This window comes from Corvus hawaiiensis, chromosome 5, assembly GCF_020740725.1.
Source record: "Corvus hawaiiensis isolate bCorHaw1 chromosome 5, bCorHaw1.pri.cur, whole genome shotgun sequence".
In the NCBI taxonomy this organism is placed as follows: domain Eukaryota; kingdom Metazoa; phylum Chordata; class Aves; order Passeriformes; family Corvidae; genus Corvus; species Corvus hawaiiensis.
This window is the reverse complement of record NC_063217.1, coordinates 5,758,210-5,779,773: the sequence shown is the minus strand read 5'-3', so window position 1 is coordinate 5,779,773 and position 21,564 is coordinate 5,758,210. Positions and strand designations below refer to the sequence as shown.

Sequence of the window (21,564 nt, the reverse complement as noted above, 5' to 3'; positions counted from 1 at the left end):
TTGGGGTTGGAAGGGACATTAAAACCATCAAGTTCCAACCCCCTATATTACTGCAGGCCTGGGCCCTAGGGTATATCACTGTGTCCCGCAGCCATAGGGAGGAGGAGGAGAGAAGATCCAGCAGGCAGGAATTGTGCAGCAAGATGAATTTATTTAATTATTTTACAAACTCTTTCATAGACTTTTTTCTTCACAGTCTAATTGGACAAAGGATTGGCCACCCCTTGGGGGTGATTGGCTAAAATCCTAAAACATCCATTGTCAAAATATTTTTCTACTGTACCATAAACAAGACTTTTCGAGGTTGCAGGTGGCTTGGTTGTTTACATAACTTTGCTACCTCTTCTGTGAGAGAGAAAAGTCTCTCACGGACTTAGAAAATAGCAAGAAAATCCTTGCTAGCAGCATTTTTGTATCTACACCCCTGCCACAGACAGGGACACCTCCCACTAGACCAGGCTACTCAGAGCCCCATCAAGTCTGGTCTCAAACACTTCCAGGGATGGGGAATCCAGTTTTTCTGAGCAACAAGATTATCCTGAAGGATTTCTAGCTGGTGGGAAGCTCACCACAATGATTTGTGTTTCTCTTAAAATGACGCTTAAAAAAATGCATTAGGGACTGACCCCACCTTTGGGCTTGCTAAAATGGTTGAACATTATTGTTCTTAGATTAAATCCCCAAATCTTTCTTAATCCTTTGGCTACCCCACTAGAACTGGGTCTGACCTGAGCTTTGTAAGGCAGCCTCTGTCACTGCTACCTGAGTGTTGCTAATTGCTGCATTGTTTCTCCCGGGGTTGAATGGTTTCTTTCTAGGCAGTTGATTCAATCAGCAAAATTCATGTTGGTGGGAGAGAGTGTTCTCTGACAGGAACCCAACCACTGCGTTAAAACAATTGAAAATAGGTTTATTTTTCCTCAATTCCATGTATGTCTGGCCAATTAGATATTGTCAGCTTGTTTCCATACCCTGAAACTTCAACAGATAGAGTGATGATGCTTTGCATCAATTAGTTACAGAGTCAAAAGACTCTATACACAATAAGGTTTTTGAATGCAAAGGACTGAAGAGATGTTTCTGCTAATGGTGTTTAAAAAAACCCAAACCACCAACCCCAACCCTCATCTTACATGATCCTATTAAAAACACTAAAAAAGCAAAATGTTTCTGTATTCAGAATGACAATGCATTGGCATCTAACTCAAATTCTGTAATCCCCACAAGAGTCTTAGTGAAAGCCTCAAAGAAAAATTGATTTGGAAATGGATCCAGGTAAAAATCTTCTAGTAGTGATGGGGTTCCTTATAAAATCAATGTGTGTGTGTCCTCCTAAAGGGATCATATATACCCCATAAGAAGCTGAACATTTGGATGCTTCATTTATTACAGCCTCAGTTTTAGGGACACAATTGATTAATCAGGAAGAAATCAGAGTATGACTTTGCATGTTTATTTTTGTTCTGAAGCAATACTTTGTCTCTTCTCGACCCACTTCCACAGTCCTCCCTCCCTCATCTATGCCCATAAATACACAAATATTTGTACTGGTTATATTTACAGGACATGTTTCTGGAGGCAGTTGATGGCACAGGTTGAACCAGATAACCCACTGTGGTCCCTCCCAACCTGACCCATCCTGTGATTCTGTGAGGTGATGGAGTCACAGAACCACAGAATAAGCTGAATTGGAAGAGACCCACAAGGACCATCGAGTCCAGCTCCTGGCCCTGCACAGCACCATCCCCCAGAGTCACACCATGGGCCTGAGAGCATTGTCCAAACCCTTCCTGAGCTCTCTCAGGCTGGTGCTGTGACCACTGTCCTGGGGAGCCTGTTCCAGTGCCCAACCACCCTCTGGGGAAGAACCTTCTTCTAATATCGAACCTAAACCCCCCCTGACACAACTTCAGGCCATTCCCTCAGGTCCTGTCACTGTCACCACAGAGCAGAGATCAGTGTCTGCCCCTCCTCTTCCCCTCATGGGAAGTTGTAACTGCAATGGGGTCTCCCCTCAGTCTCCTCCAGGCTGAATAGACCAAGTGCCCTCAGCCACTCCTCACACGGCTTCTCCTCAAGGCCCTTTGATGTGTGGAAAACTCAAAAGTTGCAAAGTAGGTATGTTTTAATCAGCTGAGGCCCATGGGGCATGTTTCCTCCAAAGGCATGCACGCCTTCAGTGGTGCTTGGCTTAGTATTTGTCCAGTTATAAACTACATATCCATCAGAGTACACAACACACCTATACATATCCATTGCCTGTCCCTGCTTTATATTACAATTAGCTCTAAAGTCATTAACATATCGGTGCGCTTGTGCAGTGCTGCCTGGTGGTCACGGGCCGGGGCCCCTGGGATAAAGTAAAGGTCTTCCTCAGATGAAGTAAGTAGTCTTCTTTGGGTTGGACTTTTTACCTCGCCTTCTTGCGCAGACTCCTTGTGTTCCTGGCCCAAGTCCAAACCTCAAAGCTGGCTTAGGCTGGTTTCAGGGTCTGAAAGCAGGATTTTTGGTCACGGTTACTTCCCCTTATCAATGGTCCTGCATCCTCCCCTTATACTCCCTTACATCCTCCCCTTTTGCCTGGCAAGCGCAATGAGTGTTGAGCAAGCCATACACATTGTTCAGCAAGCAGCTGCAAAACTTAGCAATGCTAGCAATACTGCGGTCAGTAGTTAACTCTTAAAATTCTAAGTCCCCTCTGTTGGGCAACCATCTTTGTTGCCCTCCTTTGGGCACTCTCTAATGGTTCCATGTCTTTCTTATATTGTGGGGCCCAAAGCTGCCCCCAGCGCTCGAGGTGAGGCCGCCCAGCCCAGAGCAGAGCAGGACAATCCCTCCCTTGCCCGGCTGGCAATTCCTGATGTCCCCCAGGACAGGGATGTCCCTCCTGGCTGCCAGGGCGCTGCTGACTCAGATCCAACTTTCCATCGACCAGGACCCCCAGGTCTCTTTCCATGGCCCTGCTCTCCAGCCTCTCATTCCCCAGTCTCTCTGTACATCCAGGGTTGCCCCATGCCAGGTGCAGAACCCGTCACTTTCCCCTGTTGAACTTCACATGGTTGGTGATTGCCCAGCCCTCCCATTTGTGGAGGTCTCTCTGCAGGGCCTCCCTGCCTTTGAGAGAGTCAACAGCTCCTCGCAGTCACCGTCCCTGGAGGTGTCTGAGGACGGACTGGACGCGCCCGTGGCGGTGCCTTGGGCTCGGTGATCTCGGAGCTCTCCCCCACCCTCATGGCTCCCGTGCCTACAGCACCCAGAAGGCCCCGCGGAGCCGCTTCCGCCGCTGGGGCGGGCTGAGCTCGGGGCCGCCGCCGCCGTCATTGCGGACGGGACGATGTCTCGCTGCAGCCCCGCCGCCGCCCGCCTGCTCGGCCGCTTCCTCCGCCGTGAGTACCGGGATGAACCCTCCCGGCCCCGCCGCGGGGGCCGCGGGCAGCGCCGGGGCCCGGCCGGGCCGGGCAGGGCAGGGGCCGGGCAAGGTCACGGCGGAGCGGGGCCGGGCGCGCTCGGCCCGCGGGCACCGGGGCGGGACACGGGGTGTGCCCGGGGGTCCCCGCGCTGCTCCCGGCGCTGCTCCGGGCCCTCGCTGGGCGTTCGGAGCGGCCGGGATCGCCCCGCTCGGGGCAGGGGCACGCCTGGCTCCCAGGGAGGTGTTTGTAAACGTAATGGGAAGTTCTCCCGTGGAGGGTGGGCGGCCGCAGGTGTGGGGACATGGAAAGGTTGTTCTCGGCGCTGTAGCCCCGGAAAGACTCCAAAGGGCAAGGGCCGGAATGGGCCCCTAGAGTTGGGGCTGGTCACTGCGAGAGCTGGAGGCCTCTGGAGGCCCCTGAGTTATTCTGTGGTTTCAGCACAGCGTGGTAAAGTTCTTTTTGTTACCAAGAATAAGGTTACAGGCCTCCCTTTGAGGACAATACAAGCGGTCCGAGACTAGTACTTCTGCTCGAAGCATTTAATATGTGTTGTTTTGAACATCACAATAAAAAATAAAGTGCTTTCCCTCCCCCCCCCCCCTTTATTTTTTTTTTTTTTCGTTCCATTGTGGTTTTTTTTGGTGCAGTTAGTGCTCCATCCTCTTGAAGAAGAGACTTGTAGATAGTAGAAGGGTAGTGGCTTCGAAGTGAAAGAGTGTAAGTTTAGATTGGATATTAAGAAGAAATTCTTTACCGTGAGGAAACTGGAACAGGTTTCCCAGAGAAGCTGTGGCTGCCCAGTCTCTGGAAGTGCTTAAGGCCAGGTTGATGTTCCAGGCTTGGAGCAACCTGGTCTAGCAGAAGGTGTCCCTGCCCATGGCAGGGGCTTGGAACAGGAAGGTCTGTAATGTCCTTCCCAACCCAAACGATTCTGTGGTTGTGTGAGATCAGTGTAGCTATGCCAGGCACAAGAGCAGTTTCTTGGAATCTAAACAGAGGAGTTCGTGCATGAATTTGGTTCTTGCGGCTGGAAATGAATGAACAAACTTAAACCTACCTCATTTCCCTGCACACGAAGTGGTTTTGTCTCAGTGGGATGGTGACTTGCAGGTCTGGTAACATGATCTCACAACCAGAGCCCGGTCTGAGTAGTTCCTGTGGCACACCTGCTGTCCAGGTGGGTATCTGTTCCTGCCTCTTGTTCTCCATGAGCAGGACCAGAAAACTATTTATGCTGTTAATTTCTGCCACTTCAGCTTTTTGAATTGGCTCCCCTGGGCCAAATGAGAATTGGTTCTGATGGAGGGGAACAGATGGGAATGTAGCACCTTCCAATTTAGTTTAATTTATACTCCCAGCAAAGCTACTCTTGGGTGCAGTTTTATGTGTTAAAACTCTACATTGTTCCCTTTACAAATAGCAGCAAGAGATTTAGGGTACAGTTCTTAAAATTTTGAGTGGTAGAGGGGAGGAAAAAATCTAAGTGGATCAAGATGTGTCTTTTTACAGCTGTTCATTAAATTTTTACAGAAACTCCTGCAAGATGAATTAGTCCTTCACTGGAAGTCTTTGGTTTAATACTCTTTTACCCCTTAAAGACTGCTGAAACCTTAAATTCGGACTTTGTACATACATTTTCACTACAAATTAACATCTGCCTTCTCTTAGTGATTTGAAATCATGAGTTTCCGGTGTGTTCTGTTGCGAAAGAGATGCAAACTCTGTTTTTGTTGGTGCATTGCTGAAGGAGACATGCAGGGTGTGTGTCCCTAAGGTTGAGATCAGGAAGCTGTGGAAATGGAGTATGAAATATGTCAATGAATGGTAAGTGCTGCTCAGAGGTCAGCTCAGAGCACTGCTGGTGTGTGGACAGAGTCGGGAGAGACCTGTGCTTGTCCATACCCCGCCTTGAAGAGTTTTTGTAGGTGTCTAAACTGATTGGAGAGTCAGGATTAGGGATTCCATGTCCTGGGTGTGTTAGAAGGCTTTGGAGAGCTCTTAGATTAAAAGATTACAGTAATTATGTGAGTAACCCTGGCAAAGGATTGCTGCAGAAATAACAATCCAAACTGAAGAATTCCTTAATTGTTTTTATGTCAACAGTGTGGAGGGAGGGAAGTTCACAAACCTTTACCTGCTCACATTCTTGGTGGAGGATACCTAGGGGAAAGCAGCTTGTTTGCTTACAAGAAAGAGATGATTTATGCTGAGGAGACACTTTTTGATTAGGGAAAAAAGATGTGTTGAAAGGACTGAAAATTTTCTGAATGTCATTTCCTACTAGTCCTAGATTGGTTTTAATGAGATGGGTGTAGTGTAGGCACTGCATCTGCCCTTTGCAGCTTGATTCATGTACTTGATTCCTTAACCCCTATTTCATGGTCACAGGTTGGGAATTTGGCAAGGGAAGAGTGAGAGAAGAGAGCCTGGGGGCTGCTAAACAGGAATCCTTGGAGTGCATAATCCTCTTAAACAAATGAGTAAGGTGTTTTGAGCAATCCCTCAACAGCATGAAGACCTCTTTGTCAATAAGGAGCATCGTCTGCTAATGTAACTGGTAACTTCAGGGGTGAATTCTGGGGATGGGTTTATGCTCCTCTGTGCTATCAGGAGCTCCCCAGAACTGTTCCTGTTGTGTCCTCCTCAGGCCTTGCATTTGTTGGCAGAGGAAGGAGAAAGGAGATGGTCATAAAAATGTAAATTAAACATGTAGAAAATACTGAAAGGAATTCTCAGGAGCAAGCTGAAGGTCCATAACTGATGGAAGACAAATGGGGGTGGGGTTGGGATGTATGTGTGGAAAAAAAGACACAGCATTTTAAGTAGCACTCCTTGTACCTTGGTCCTTCCCTGAGTTTCCCCTGCAGTGGCCTCCGTTTTCTCCACTTATGTTGGAGCTCCTATGATTTCTAAGGCTTTCTTCTTTCCTTACATAGGTTATATAAAATAAAAGGAGGATCTTCCTTCATCTCCAAGTTCTGTGGCTATTTCATGGAGCAGTAGAGGAAGAATTTCAGTCTTCTGGCAATGTAGGTGTCAGCTCAGGTCCTTGTGGAGAGGAATCTGTTGTTTCACCTTGCTTTTATACTGGGCTTGTTTTATGAGCAGCCTCAGATGCTACCTCAGCTTCCAAATGTCCTTTATTTTGGTTTGGGGTAAATATGGGTAAGAAGGAGACACTTTGATTGGATTTGTGTCCATAGGAAATCTTACAATAGGTCCTGAAAATAACAAGTTTTGAGCTTTGTTATAGTTGGGATGAAGAAGAGATTCAGCCTTTAGTGTCTGTGCTGTCACCTTGTTTGCACAACCCAAATAAGGAAGGGCTTGGTCTAGATGACCTTTAAAGGTCCCTTCCAACCCAAACCATTCTATGATTCTATGAAATGTAGCTTGAGTTGCATTGTTTTAAATGAGATTTGTGCCAGTGAGGTGTTGCTGCTCAAGGAGTGCCTGAAAGCTCAGTGTAAACAGTATTTAAATTCCATATGTGCTTTAACATACCTTGTAAATGGATCAGTTTTCTTTTTAACATGTAAATTCCTGCTTGGACTCCCTGATAAATAATAGGGTACTTTTCTAGAAAGGCTTGTTAGCTGTAATACACAGGTGAGCTGTAAGTCCTGCTTGAGCCTACAGATTGTGAGTTTTGTTCCTAAGAGGTAAATGTGGTGGATTTTCCAGTTATTTGTACTGGAGTGAGCTCTACTCTTGGCTGGGGCCTTGTTGCCTGGAAATGCCAGAGTAACCACCAGTAGTGTGGTGTTGGAGTAACTCTGTCCCTTAGTTTCTAATAAGGTTTCTTGACTGTGAAACAGCTGGCGTTCCATAGACAAGCTTTTACCCCATTGCCAAATTTAGATCTTGCTTTTCAAATCTCCCCTGAAACAGCAGGGATTGGGTACTTGAGCACTTTTCATAACTGCTTGGTTGTCCTGAACGATGGACCAAAGTAGGCTCTTGCCCCATTACATGTCACTTTTCAGCTATACAGCAGTTGAAGTACTGGAAAACCAGAACAAATACATCCTGTTATTTGTATAACTTTATTTTTAAGCCAAAACTGAACAGGGGTGGGGCAGAAATGAATGGTCTGCCTGGGAAAGACTGTCCAGTCTCTTATTTTATTTATAATACACTTTCCTAAAGGTCTATTACAGGCCTCTGTTGCACATGGTAATGTTACCTTAGAACTCCGACTTGACTCTTCCCCTTTGCTTTTGGGAAGAGTTGGATTTGATAAGACTTGTCCTTATGCTCTAGGACTTCATCTGGAGCCTTCACTTTTGTAACTTGGCCTGTAATTTCGATGTGAGCATTAAAATAGCATCACCAATGGGTTTGGCTTTTGCTGGTTCACAGCTGAAGAGCAAATTTTTTTTAAAATTTTTTTTTTTCCTCCAGTCTTCATGAAGCAGCATGCATTTACACCCAAGCACCCAAATTTGTTCTAGTAAAATCGATTATCTGAACGGGTTTGGAAGTTGTAAAGCATGTCCTGGGTGGAAGCTGAGACTTTGCTTCTATTTCTGACTCATACCTGCTGTGAACTTGGGCATGCCATTTCCACTTTCCACCTGTTTCCTTCTCATCTTGTATCTGTCCTAACTAAATTGCCAGCTGCTTGCACCCAGGACTTGCTGTTTGTGCCACGTGGAGCAGAACCTCATCCTGACCCATGCCCCTGCTGGTAACTGGGGCAAACGTTCCTGCAGCAGGTGGGGCCAGGAACAGAAGTACAGAACTGTATTGAGCCACTTTAAAAACCCCTGAAACTCAGACTCATCCAGCCCAGAGACTGCAAGGTGATTTTTAGGATTTTTTTTTTTCCATAAATCACTTCAAAAATGTATTGCTCTCCAGACATTTGCCCATGCTAAGCTGCCTGTCTCTGGAGACAGCAAATGGCTCAAATCTATAGCCAGGCTTTTTGAACCAGCTGTATTTTCTCTGAAGTAGGGCCATACAATAATGTAAGAAGCACATATGGTTTTCAAGGGTAAATCCATACAAAGCTTAAATTCTAAGCTGCCTTTTAGATATCAGTGCCTAAATTTTTTTTTTTGATAATTTAGAAAATGCTCAAGAGCTTTTTATCCTTGAAAAATATATTTATACAGTCTCCTGAAAATGGAGAATTGACAAGCTTTCAAAAACACTTTTGTGCAATGTTACAAATACCTGAAAGTAGATCTGGAATGAACAGTTGAACTGGGAGTGGAGAATTGCTGTAAGGTGTAGAGAAATGTGACTATTTGTCACTTTGTTCACAACAAAGAGACTGTGGAGTCTCCCTCACTGGAGACATTCAGGAGCCATCTGGACACAGTCCTGTGCAATGTGCTGGAGGATGACCCTGCTTGAGTAGTGAGGTTGGATCAGATGACCCACTGTGATCCCTTCCAACTTGATCCATTCTGTGGTTTTTTAAAAAAATTTTTTTCAGAGTACTGAAATTGCAGAGTGACAGATATGTGGCTAGCAAGCATCTCTCTCTTACTTTGCAGGTGGATTTGTCAGTGGTTTGGCACAAACTCTGTAAAACTTAGATCTGAATCAGTTTAGTGTTGCCTGTTTGTTCTTTCCCTTTGCAGGCCCATTTTCAGATAGTCATTCCCATACTCCTGGAAGCCTGGAGTGTTCTCCCCAAGGCATTGCTGGTGGTAAGGACTGTAACAACTCCTTCCCAAGGGGGATCATACTCTGCTGTGCTCAGGGTTGGGTTTCACCCAGGCACATCTCCTGACTGTGAGGGATTGCTTGAGTGGCTGGGCTCAGGTATATCGATTCCCTGCTCTCCTAACCAGCATTCCAGCTGTTCCTGTACTTGTTTTGCCTCTCCTTTGCTGGAAGCAGGCTGCTCTTCACCAGATGTGCCTTGCAGTTGATGTAGGTGCAGGGCCTTGTAGCCCTGCCTAGGAAGGCCAAGTTCTCAGCCAAGAGGAACAGAAAGAACATTCTGTGCTGTGTTCTGTAGCTGTGGCTCGTCATTCCCCTCCCACAGCCAGCCTGGTAGCCCCGTTCATTAAATCTCATCTTAGGCATATTTTCATAAAATGGTTTGGGTTGGGTTGGAAGGTGACCTTAAAGATCATCTCATTCCACCCACGTAGTCTGGCATGGGCATGGGCAGGGACATCTTCCACTAGACCAGGTTGCTCCAAGCCCCGTCCAGCCTGGGCTTGAACACTTCCAGGGACAGGGCAGCCACAGCTTCTCTGGGCAGCCTGTGCCAGGGCCTCATCACCCTCACAGTAAAGGTTTTTCCTAGTATCTAATTCAAATGTGCTCTCTTTCACTTTGAAGCCATTCCCCCTTGTCCTGTCACTACATCCCCATGTCAATAGTTTTGCCCCATCTTTCCTCTAAGTTCCCTTCAGGTACTGAAGGGAATTAGGTCACCCCAAAGCCATCTCTTTTCTAGGCTGAACAATGCCAATTCTCTCAGCCTTTCCTCATAGCAGAGGTATTCTATCCTTCTCATCAACTTTGTGTCCTCCTCTGGACTCACTCCAGCAGCTCCATGTCCTTCCTGTGCTGGGACCCAGAGCTGGACACAGCTCTGCAGGTGGGATCTCACCTCAGCAGGGCAGAGGGGCAGAATCCCCTTCCTCAACCTGCCCACCCTGCTTTGGATACAGCCCAGGATACAATTGGCTTTTGTATGGCTTTTTCTAAGGATTTCACATGGATTTTCTCTGTTACTGCTTTGTATTTCCTGGTGTGATGAGTTCTGCAACTGTATTTGTTGTGATTTAGGTTAAAACCCTGCAGGTCACTGAGCCAAAGTGCACTTTGGCTGCTTTCCTTACAAGTTCGCTTCATCCTAGTCTGTACCTTTCTCTATGGAGTTTTACTTCGTGTCCGTGTGAAGCTGAGGATTTGCTGCAGCTCCTTAGAGAACAGCAGAAGGTGGCTGGAGTTAAATCCTGGGTTTGCCAGCACTTTCTAAGAACAGAGTAAGGACTTTAGATTTAGCAATAGCACTGATGTGTGTAGGCTGCTTCTGGCGTGGTTTGGTTTTTCTGTTCACTCCTTTGAGTACAACTGAAGCATAAAAGCAGTGTATCACTAAACTTTAGTTGGCAAAAGAGAACCGTGTAGCCCTGTGATGGAAATGTGTAGTACGTGGATCTGTATGTACATGGATTTTTTGCACTCTCTTACTAACCCTAAGAAATTGTGTTATTATAAGAATTTAATAATGCATCTTAAATTCTGTGCATTATGCTAAAAATATTTCTTTCCTTCTTCCTCCTTAAAAGCTTTAGCTTCTTCCTAAAAAGAGAAAAAGAAAAAATTCTTCTTTTCTTGTTCAGACATGCCCAAGTATGTATATGGAACAGTCTGGGGACCATGATTCAGGATCCGTTATTTTGATTTCAGCTTCACTGTTTCCCTCCTTAAGTCTTAGCTGCTAAAGTTCTAAAAGAGCTAAAGGGGTGTGTAGTAACATATTGGTGTATATGTTGGGGATTCTGTATTAGGGTTGTGCCTTCCCAGGGTCACTCTATGTATAAATTAAGGTTTTTATGTCAAACACGTGCAGGGAGTAAATCGGTTCTGATCCCCTCAAAACTCTGGTGTTTAAAAAACCATATGGCAATAAATGTAGGTGTGCACCCTATTTATACCAGAAGCTTTCTCCCTCTTCCTCCTCTCAAGCTTTCTTCTGTGGTAACATTCTGTGCATTTGCTGTCAGCATTCCTTTCCTTTCAGCGCAGGTGCAGTCATTCTCCTTGGCTTTTTGTTGCCAGCACTCACTGTGCTCTTTTTCTACAATTATGTTGTGTTGTTTTCTCCTTTCAGCACCAGAGTTGTGAGAACTAAATTGAAAATCATTCTAGTGGAGTATCTGGAGAGCTGGGTTTCCTCATGAGCCCAAATGTGTGTCCAGCAGTGATGCCATAGCTATGAATCTTTTGGAAAAAGATCTCTTGCTGTCTGTCTTACTTGACATTAGGTTTTTCTTGGGCTGAGGGACCCTCAAGCTCCTCAGTATCTCTCGTTGTCTGGTCTGGACTGTGCTCTGTTCACAGGAGGTATGACATAGTACCAGTGATGTAACAGCCTTTGGATATTGGGATTTTAGTTCTGCTTTGTCACTTTGCAGAATTTCTGAGAAGATAAAAACGTGTTCATTTACAAATGAAAGCAGTGCTTAAGAAGTTGTTTCTGTCTTTGTTGGGAGGAATCCTTGTATCAAGTACTCAATGTGAGAAACCTCCCCTAATTTCTAGTAAACTGAGTAATCACTGTAATAGGGTGAGCTACAGGTGTTTAATGTCTTAGAATGACAGGCACTGAATGAGGCTTCAGGGCTGCTTTTGAAAACATGAGCTGCTCATGATTTCTTGATATAAGCACTGATTGATATGCACTTACTTGGTAGGACATTTTTTGACTCAAGTCTACCAAAGGAGAGGATTAATGGTTTCTGCTCTCTTCTCTTCTCTCTCCAGTTCAACAGAATGGAGTCCGACACTGCTCCTACACAGCATCCAGGAAAAACCTGTATGTTAACAAAAACACAAAGGTTATCTGTCAGGGTTTTACAGGCAAACAGGTATGTTTGTAAATAATTTCTTCTATCACCCTTTCAGTTCAGAAAGCTAACTGCCCAAAAAACATAATAATACATAAAATGGATTATGTACTGCCTTTGTCTGTGTTGATAGGAAGCTGGACTTCTTTCACCATCAGGAAGGTCCCTTCAGCAGTGTAGTTTACATTCTTTGGCCCAAATACTTGTGCACAAGCTTGAAAGTTGGTTTTGAGTCATCTCTGTTACTGTGCTTTTCATTTTTGTTTTTCATCTTGTATACAGCTGAAAGGGTTTCTTTGTGAAAGGCTATTTGCAAAAAAACTGCAAAAACCTGACCATTTTAGAAGTGCTTCTTTCACAAATGCATTTCAATATCAATGTCTGAGAATTAAATTTCTGTTTTTATTTCAGGATATTTAATAATTTTCTCAGATTCACTTTTACATATTTGGAGGCAGAGGAGGCTGCTTTTGTAAAACCACCAGCTAGTCATGGATGAGCATGCTAATTTCTTCTATTTCACTGTAGTGTTTGTCATCTGCCAGACTTGATGTGGAAAAGAAACTGTGTCTGCTGTGTCTGCAGGTGTATTAGCAGCACACAACAAAATATCCTTTAGCATGCAACCACAGTGCTCTGATTAAAAAAAACCAAAACAGAGCATATTAGCATATTCCAAATGCATTTAAAACATGTGGATACACTCTTCAAAATATCTGATTATATATGTGTAGTGAAAACTTCCCTTCTTACTGTAAATTTCAGTGACATAAATTGCCTTCAGAGTTGCAGATAACATCAAACTTTTTTGGTTAATTTTATTTGCTATTACATGCTTTCTAACTTTACGTATTTTCTCTCTCCTAGGGCACCTTTCACAGCCAGCAGGCATTGGACTATGGCACCAATCTAGTTGGAGGAATTTCTCCAGGGAAAGGGGGAAAAACTCATCTAGGTCTGCCTGTGTTTAATTCTGTGAAGGAGGTAATTTGCAGCAGTGACTGGAGGGCACAGAGTTTAAAGCTGCTGAAGGGCTCCTTATTTCATTGCTCACACTGGAGAGACAAATATTTGAGCTGTGGATGTCACTGGGCAAAGAGTGAAATAGAGGCTTTGTAAAAGAGGGAGCATTCACGGTGGTCAGGCACAAGTTTGGCTTCCACTGTGAAGGTCACAGAGTCTGGGTACACTTGCTTTATGAAGGCAGCTAGTTTCTGATTGATTCTAGTGTGCATGATGAATTTTTAGCAAACTGTTATGTAAGAGTATTTATGATGGTGATCATGGGGCAGAGCCTTTCCAGACAATGGTCAGTTCTCAGGTTGTGTCCCATCTTCAGGGAATTGAAGACTTGCTTAGGTAGTAGTAAATTAATACATATCCTTAATTCATGCCTGAGAGTGGATGTATTTTAAGTGGCTTCTTGTCAAACGTTCTCTTCAGCCCCACTAAACACACGGTGCATTTTTTGTTGTGTCTGTTGCAGGCCAAAGAACAAACGGGTGCTTCAGCCACTGTCATCTACGTCCCTCCCCCCTTTGCTGCTGCTGCTATCAACGAGGCCATCGATGCAGAGATGCCCCTGGTGGTGTGCATCACTGAGGGTATCCCCCAGCAGGACATGGTGCGGGTCAAACACAGGCTGCTGCGGCAGAGCAAGACCCGGCTGGTGGGCCCCAACTGCCCCGGAGTCATCAATGTAAGTGACCTTTGGCTTTGATCCAAGGCTGAACTGTTCCTAGTGGTGGTTTGAATGTTCCATCTGACTTCTCCCACTCTTTCCTTAGCCTGGAGAATGTAAAATTGGTATCATGCCTGGTCACATTCACAAGAAGGGAAGAATTGGTGAGTTTTTGCATATTTATGCATCATCTAAAACACAGTTTTGGTGCTCTAGTGTTCTTCCTCATGAGGCAAGGCACATCCTGCCCTGAATAGAGTTGATAGCACTGTGGGACAGCTTGTCTGTCCTCAGTTTATACATGAATTTTGGCATTATCAATCCTGAAGGCCAAAATCAGGAAGTCTTCCGTAGTGGGCACAGGGTACTGGTGGTAGAGGCAAAGCAGTTGGGAGTTTCATTGACGTGGTATCCTTAAAGGAGAGTCCTGAGGAAAACTCCCATTTTTCTTGGGATTTGAGAGCACTAAGCTCTCCAACACTATTCCTTCCAACTGCTTGGCTGCTTAGGACTGGGATCCTACACTTACAGTGATCTCAGCATTACAGCAGAGAGGAGAGACTACAGGCAAGTTTATAACATGCTAATTCAGACAACTATGAAACTATCCCAAGTGGAAGTGACAAATATACCCATTTCTCAGGCAGTGTGGTTAAGGGCAGGAAGGCAGTGACTTGTTCATAATCAATGTCAGTCACACCCCCTGTGTGTAAAGAGTTACACACCCTGTTACATGCAAGTCTCTTGTCCTGACTTCTGTCAGCTCCTTGTTGTAAACTATAGAAATAATGCAGTTCAGGAGCTTTAGAGAAAATTCTTCCAAAATATGCATTTGTACTTAAGTAGAGCTTCAGAAATACTGTTGCAGACAGCACATGCTGCTGTTGCCTGTCTGCAAGGCAACCAGTTTCACTTGAGCACAGTAGTGCCCTTTGCAACACTACCATTTTTTTGGATGGAAAGTGTGTTTATTGTGGGAAAGCCTGTTCAATGCTGTTGAACTACAGGGACTCAGTGCAGTTTTTCTAGCATGAGGAGCCATCTCTGCTATGTAACCACTTCTGACCTGAGAACAGACTGCACCTTGGGAATGCTGGAAGATGTGTTAACACTCATGTTCAGCCTCCAGCTTTCACAAGTACCTGTAAACTTGGAATTGAAAAATCACATGGCTGCAATTATGCCTTTATAAAAACCACTGAGACATTACTCTATGACTGTAAAAGGTAACATCAACCAGTGTTGCCCTGAGCTCCCTTCTGAATCAAAGTTCTGTTCTGATTTTCCAAATATATACAAGAAACGTGTTGCAGTCACAAGTTATTAGAATCTGAGTGCAAAGCACACCGAGTGCAAAAGAATATTTAAAATCTTGAATCCAGTAGCTCTGCCGTTGCTGGAAATGTTTTCAATGGTGATCCAAGGATCAAGGAATAAAAATGTAGCTTTGCTACCCTCCCAGTTTCATCTAACACTGTGACCTTTGGTGATGTCCTCTCCAGCCTTCCATTACTGTGAGGAGTCCAAGAATCATCTGAATATACTGTGATGCAAGGTATAAAAATAGCCGCAGTCTTTGGACTTTCATCTGTAGCTTCTCTGAGGCAATCTGATCTTAATGGTAAACAGGAAGGCCTTTTCAAGCATAGCAAGAAGAAAACTTGTGCTAGAACACATCTGAGCTGGCCAGCAGTATAAATAGTTGATAAAACTAAGGTTGTTAGTCTGGTGGTGTATTTTCTCCTCTGTTCATGCAATGTATGCACTATATTCATTGTTAGATGGCTTGAAGTAGATGGAAGATAATGCCTGTTTCTCCTCAAAACTTTTCCTTTTGTAGTGTTAACAGAAGTCTTGACTTGAAAAAATGAGCAAAAAGCCATGCAAATATTTTGCCCCTGCTCTAAGCTCTGTGCTACCTTCCATCCTGAATTTAGAACTGGGATTGTGGTCTCTTGTGATATTGTAATGTAAATGCCAGATGTGTTCTGTAGAGCAGCAACAAATACCTTAATAGTGATAACTTGCATTTGTGCAGCATTTTTCTGTTCTGGAAGATCTCTCGTGTGCCTGGCCATACTGGGGATGTGATTAATACAGAAGTCTTTGGTTAACTGTTGAGCTGCAACTCTGTTTCAAGTTCAGTGCATCAGCTACTCGCATACAAGATAAGAAGTATGTTCTATTTGCTTTTCAGTTTTTCTTTCCTGGTAAGGCTTTAGCATGACAAAAATACTGAGTTCCTGGGCAGCTTTAGTCCATTGGCAGTTAAGTGTCAAAAGGTGACAACCAAGAAATAGTACAGAAAGAATCTTACAGAGTGTTTTGGCAAGGACAGCTGGAAAACCTGGAATCTCATGTTGTTTATTGAGGTGATTTTCATTAGTGGAAGAACAGCTGCCTCTAGTTATGTGCTGTGTTAGTGGTAAGTTTATCTTCTTTTCTTTCCTCAAGGTATTGTGTCAAGATCTGGAACGCTGACATACGAAGCTGTTCATCAGACAACACAAGTTGGGTTGGGGCAGTCTTTTTGCATTGGTAGGTTCCATCAGAAACAGACTAATGTGCTTTTTCTTTACAAGCATAAATCCAAAATAATTCCTTTTTGCAAGTGTAGAATTTGCTGAATGGCAGTTGTGTTGAGAAATGGGATCCCTATGTGCTGTGAAGAGTATAGCCCTTCTCTGTTACCATTTCCACATAAGGTTAATAAAAGCCTTAAAACCAGCTCTGAACAGAGAACTGCCAGCAAATATGATGTCAATTCGGAAACAGATTGTCCCAGTAAGTTTAGTATTATAAAGGATTAGGGCATTCTTAGGTATTTAGTTGGGTGTGTTAAGCAAATTAAATTTCCTGACAGCACAATTCTAGAGCTGGGGTCTTGGTCCTGCTGTGTTTGTAACATTTTGTTTATGGTTTGAAAGGTGAACATTCAGATATCAAAGCTTTCTGTAAATTGTGGGCGAGGTATTTGGAGCAGGAATTTGACACACTATGACTTGGGTAGAGCCTTCAGAGCTTCCTGTCTTATGAGCCTTTGGGAATACTCCTCATGCTGAAATTTACTTTTAAACTTCTATTGTAAATGCAGTATCTTTATCTTGAGTTACTCTTTATTTGTGGTTTTAATTTTTTTTCAGGGATTGGAGGTGATCCCTTCAATGGAACTAATTTTATTGACTGCCTTGATGTCTTCCTGAAGGATCCTCATACTGAGGGGATCATATTGATTGGAGAGATTGGAGGAAATGCTGAAGAAGATGCGGCAGCATTTTTGAAAGAAAATAATTCCGTAAGTCTTAAAACACTTTGCTTCCAGACACCTTCATAGTTAGCTGGCTTTTTTTGCTGCATCAAGACTGAAAGCTCAGTTCAGTCTCTAATCACTATTTACAAAAACCCCAAACAGTCATGGGTTTTTTAAAGAAGAAGAGTTGAAATTAAGAGTGGTGTCGAGGTTAGACTCAATGATCTTAGAGGTCTTTCCAACAATATCCTATGGTTCTGTGAACTGGAGAGCAGTGTCAACTTAAGAATTTCATTCCTGTAACAATATTTGTAGTGACTTTTTTTTTTTTTGTAGTATGCATGGGTCTGTAGAGAGATTTAAAATTTCTGTTTGCTTCTGGTTTATGATGATTATTGGGAGAGGAAGTATTCCACACTCCTTTGAGCTGTCTGAGCTGTTTAATAACTTTGCCTGGTGAGTTGATATTTAAATAAAAATACAAAATGAACAATCTGCCACCTGGAACTGCTTTTCCTCTCACCCTCCTCCACATAACACGTTTCTCTCTTCCCAGGGCCCCAATGCCAAGCCAGTGGTGTCCTTCATAGCCGGCCTGACGGCTCCTCCGGGCCGGCGGATGGGCCACGCTGGAGCCATCATTGCTGGGGGGAAGGGGGGAGCCAAGGAGAAGATTGCAGCCCTTCAGAGTGCAGGGGTTGTGGTCAGCATGTCCCCTGCTCAGCTGGGCAGCACCATCTACAAGGTTGGTTCCGCAGGCATTGGCTCATCCAGAGCAAGAAGCCACTTCTGAGGGAATATGAGTTGGGAGTACTTCTCTTACCCAGATACTCTCTTGCTCTGAACTTGCTTAAACATAAGAACTCTCTTGGCTGGACAAGCTGAAATTAGTACATAAAAGATATGTGCATGCATTAATACTGTTTTATAGAAAAGTAAATGTAACAAAATAGAGAAGAGATTACATTCTGTTTTCAAGCGTAGAAACTTGTTGAAATTGTTTTCTGGATGCAAAGAGCCTGAATTAATTTAAAATATGAGAACATTATTTCTAAGTAGGGTATTTGAGGAAGGAGAGCCTTGGCATATAATTCAGAGTTATGGTTGAATATATACAGCTGAAAAACTGACGTGTGGAATGGGATTATTTGCATTTTACTTAATTCATATCCAAAAAAAGGGATTGCTTCATAGCTAGAGGAGATGCATACTTCAGCTCTCTTAGGTATTTTTTGTTTCCTATGGTGACTGTATAGTACAGCATCTCCACAGGTTGCTGAGGGATTCTTCCCTTCTTCTATTGTGCTTTTTCTTCACTGAGATGAAAATCTTTATTTTGTTGCTCCCTTGGCTTGAGTTGTTTACTGTAAGGATTCTACTGCAGTTCTGATGCAGAATTGATGTTTTTCAAGCCCATTATGTTGTGTCTGGGAGCAAATGGTTCCCTGACAGCACTGCAGTCTGGCAGTGACTGCAATCTGGCTTTCCAGAGCTGGCTTGGTAATGTGAGGTGGGAGAATGCTTATTTTCCTTTCCCCTAGCTTGCACACTTCACACATTTTATATTTTAATTTTTAATACCAATTTCTAATTCTTAACATCAGATTTCCAAAGATAAATACGAAGTAATTTGAAATAGAAGAGTAATAGAAACATTTTCTGTTTTCCCCACTGGTAACATCTGTGTGCTCTTTGCAGGAGTTTGAGAAAAGGAAATTGCTGTGAGAGAAGACACGTTGGAATACTGTCTCCAAAACACCAGTGCAGCACCCGGCCTCCGCTTACCTTTTGTCTGCTAATCTTCAGTTGCCCCAATGACTTGACATTGGTCAATGAATTTGACTCGGAAGCCATAAACCTCCTGGCTAAACCTGTTTTGATGTCTCCTTGTTTCAGACGTTGTCACCCCGTTGTAAATCACAGCAAATTAATAAATCTACTACTAAATCTGACCCATCTTTTGAATTCCTGAAGCAGAGGCGTTTCTTCGGTCATCATAAACAAAATCTTTTGTAACTTGAGCACTGCCCCCTTTTCAGGTAAAGTTGCTTGTAGAGCTGCTTTTAAGGATCAAGGCATTGACTTTATGCACATACCACACTTTGCTTTATTTTTAAGAAGTCCGGTCCTGCTCGTTCGTTGCTGGCCAGTACCTTTGAACAACAGGCCAAAGTTTCCGTCCATTAAACCAAAGCTGCTGGATCTGAAGGGATTGGTGTTGATCCACGTAGCTGGATATGCCTGTGGTCCAGACTTTCTCTTCAAGGCTGTTGAGCCATGCACAGTGCAGTCCTCTACTGGCAAGGAATTCTGTTTGTTGTGTATAGAGATGGAACTGTTATTGATAAAAATTAATATAATTTCACATGCAAACTATATATTCAAAATTGTCTGTAGCTATGAAGATGATTTGGTCTTTAGCTTATATTACCTTAATTTCCACTTTATCTTAACTAGCGTTGCACTGCTTGTGTTCTGAAATCCAAGTAACAATGGGACATAGTGGAGGAGAATTATTCTCTGGAAAAGAACATAATAAGATAACTTTCTTGTTAACCACTCCCAGCACTGTAATGGAAACCCCCTTTTTTTTACTGTGGATATAGCCCAAGTATTGTGCCTATAAATGTTGCAAGTTTTATCAGGATGGACTAAACCCCAAATTGCTTTATATAGAGGACTGAAAGTTCATGTAACCTGGCACTTGTTCAAAGCTAACCTTGTGTTCCATAAAGGTGCTGTTACGAAAACTCGTGTCGTTATTTATTTAAAACTGTTCTTAATGTCCTCATCAAATAAATCCCTGTGGAATTTCTCTTCCTGAGGCAAGCAGGTGTGTCAGTACTGACATTTGCAGCTCCTAGAGCTAAGCCCTGATGAAGTGCATAAGGGACAGGTCACACCTCTGCACACTGAAGGTGTATTAATGCACCTGATGTATAGTCTGGCAGCAGCCAGGTGTTCCAGGCCTTGGGACACAGAGACCAGGTGCTGCATTGTTCACCTTGGAATGATTTACTGAAATGAACCTGACACCTTGTCACTGGACAGCTGAAGGCAGGATTGAGCAGTGAATCATTTGATAAAGCCTGTGACGACAGATAAGAGCTTTTTTTACTAGATCTGCTCAGTTTGCTGGTGGTGCCTGTTTTAATCTGGAGCAAAAAGACTGACTGGTGCCCTTTAGAGAAATAGTGCTACATTGTCTCAGTCTGGCCAAGAGTGCAATTCCTCAGCAGTGAGTGTCACGGAATTGCAGCCAGTCTCCTTATGAGCCTGATGATCAGAGTAACTCATGGTAGTGCTGTGCTGGTGCCCTTTGGGATGTGCAGTGCTCTGTGATGAACTGCCTGGATTTCATCCCTGTAACAGATGCTCTTCCAGGACAGTTGAGGTGAAGGGAGTTTCCTGCTAGGGTTTGCTCCTTGGAAGCTCTTTTAGAGGCACCAGCTATTTTAGAAGACAGCTATAAACTCCACTGATTGCTGCACCCTTAGAAAGTGTTTCCTTCTATCTTGAAATCTGAGAGGATGGGTTTAACAATTCACCCTGGTCTAAGGTTTGCAGCAGAGTCCAGTGCTGCTCCTCAGCAGCTGCCTGGATCTGCTCCAGCCTGGACACCTGGAACTGATGTCACCTCAGGATGGGGAGGAGAGGGACCCTGACCTTGTCTGATAGAAAGGGTTGGACTGCACAATTTCACAGTTTTGCTGCCTAAAAATGTGCACTTGACAAGTACCAGCTAATTAATGACAGTGTCTCTTTGGAAAACATTCACATCTGTTTAGTACCATATGTTTTTGTGGATAAATATTTTGAGTAATCTGGAAAATTGTTTATTTACTTCTTTTAAAAGGCAAAACTTAAATTAGTGTTGAACTTTTAAGCTGGTGCTACTTTATAACCTACTAGTTAACCTAGATAACTATAACCTGATATAACCCAGGCAGTTTTTATGTGCAAGAGAAATGCTGCCAGTGTTGCTGTTCCCATAACATTTTATGAAATGTTCCTTTTTGTGTTTTTTGATCTACACTTGACAATGGCATCAATCTGTAAATCAGTTTCACTTTTGAGACATGAATTCTGGAAGTTCATTTTGGTCAGGGAAATTTATTGCCATGCTGATTTTCTTCAACAAAGGGAGAAGGATGTAGACGCCCTTAGGCATTTTTTTCTCTTACTGAACAATATTTGGTTTTGGATGATCCCTAATACTTCCTAATGATTGGATCCCCTGGTAGCAGCCAGGTGTCAGTGCAAATTGGGCCAGAAAATGCTAGAAAGAGACACATTTCAAGGGGTTTCAAGAAGAACCTCTGACTTCTGTGCTGTTGGGTTGAAAGCAGTGGCAACTTGTGATGCCCAAAGAACAGAGTCTTAATTTTGTTGAAACTGGAATTAAATCTTGTGCACTAACATAATCATTTGCTCAGTTTACCATCACCTTCACCTTACCTTTGCTGCTGCCTGGTCAGGATTAGATGACAGCTTTTCCTTAGAAAGGCTGTCTGATACCATGGGCAGGAGCCTGCAGGGGATTTTGGAAGGTGGCAGAAGGAGCTGAAGGAGCTGTGCTGCTGTGGATACCTGGCAGCAGCACATCCTGGGTGTTTTGCACAGTGGGCTGTTACTCCTGGAGCATCTGTACAGGGCTGGGAGTGCTGACCCAGCCTC

At 43.8% G+C, this 21,564-nt stretch overlaps 1 protein-coding gene and 1 long non-coding RNA gene across 2 annotated transcripts; both read left to right on the top strand.

The window, feature by feature from the left end:
- The first annotated feature begins 3,278 nt into the window (after positions 1-3,278).
- Positions 3,279-19,637, top strand: SUCLG1 (succinate-CoA ligase GDP/ADP-forming subunit alpha). Its single transcript, XM_048304519.1, has 9 exons — positions 3,279-3,386; positions 11,874-11,977; positions 12,824-12,940; positions 13,443-13,655; positions 13,744-13,801; positions 16,092-16,175; positions 16,781-16,932; positions 17,444-17,632; positions 18,586-19,637. Exons 1-9 carry the CDS (start codon positions 3,335-3,337, stop codon positions 18,610-18,612), a joined length of 996 nt encoding a protein of 331 aa, XP_048160476.1. The 5' UTR covers positions 3,279-3,334; the 3' UTR covers positions 18,613-19,637.
- On the top strand, positions 3,550-9,529 carry LOC125326353. The gene is made up of 3 exons (XR_007203780.1): positions 3,550-5,234; positions 6,347-6,439; positions 9,005-9,529. It is a non-coding gene; the product is annotated as an uncharacterized LOC125326353 (long non-coding RNA).
- Positions 19,638-21,564: the final 1,927 nt, after the last annotated feature.

Bases quoted from the DNA above. Each gene is read 5' to 3' on its own strand.
- SUCLG1 (XM_048304519.1), top strand. From the start codon at position 3,335: ATGTCTCGCTGCAGCCCCGCCGCCGCCCGCCTGCTCGGCCGCTTCCTC. The intron at 13,656-13,743 runs GTAAGTGACCTT...CTCTTTCCTTAG, and splicing joins ACTGCCCCGGAGTCATCAAT to CCTGGAGAATGTAAAATTGG. The intron at 17,633-18,585 runs GTTGGTTCCGCA...TGCTCTTTGCAG, and splicing joins TGGGCAGCACCATCTACAAG to GAGTTTGAGAAAAGGAAATT.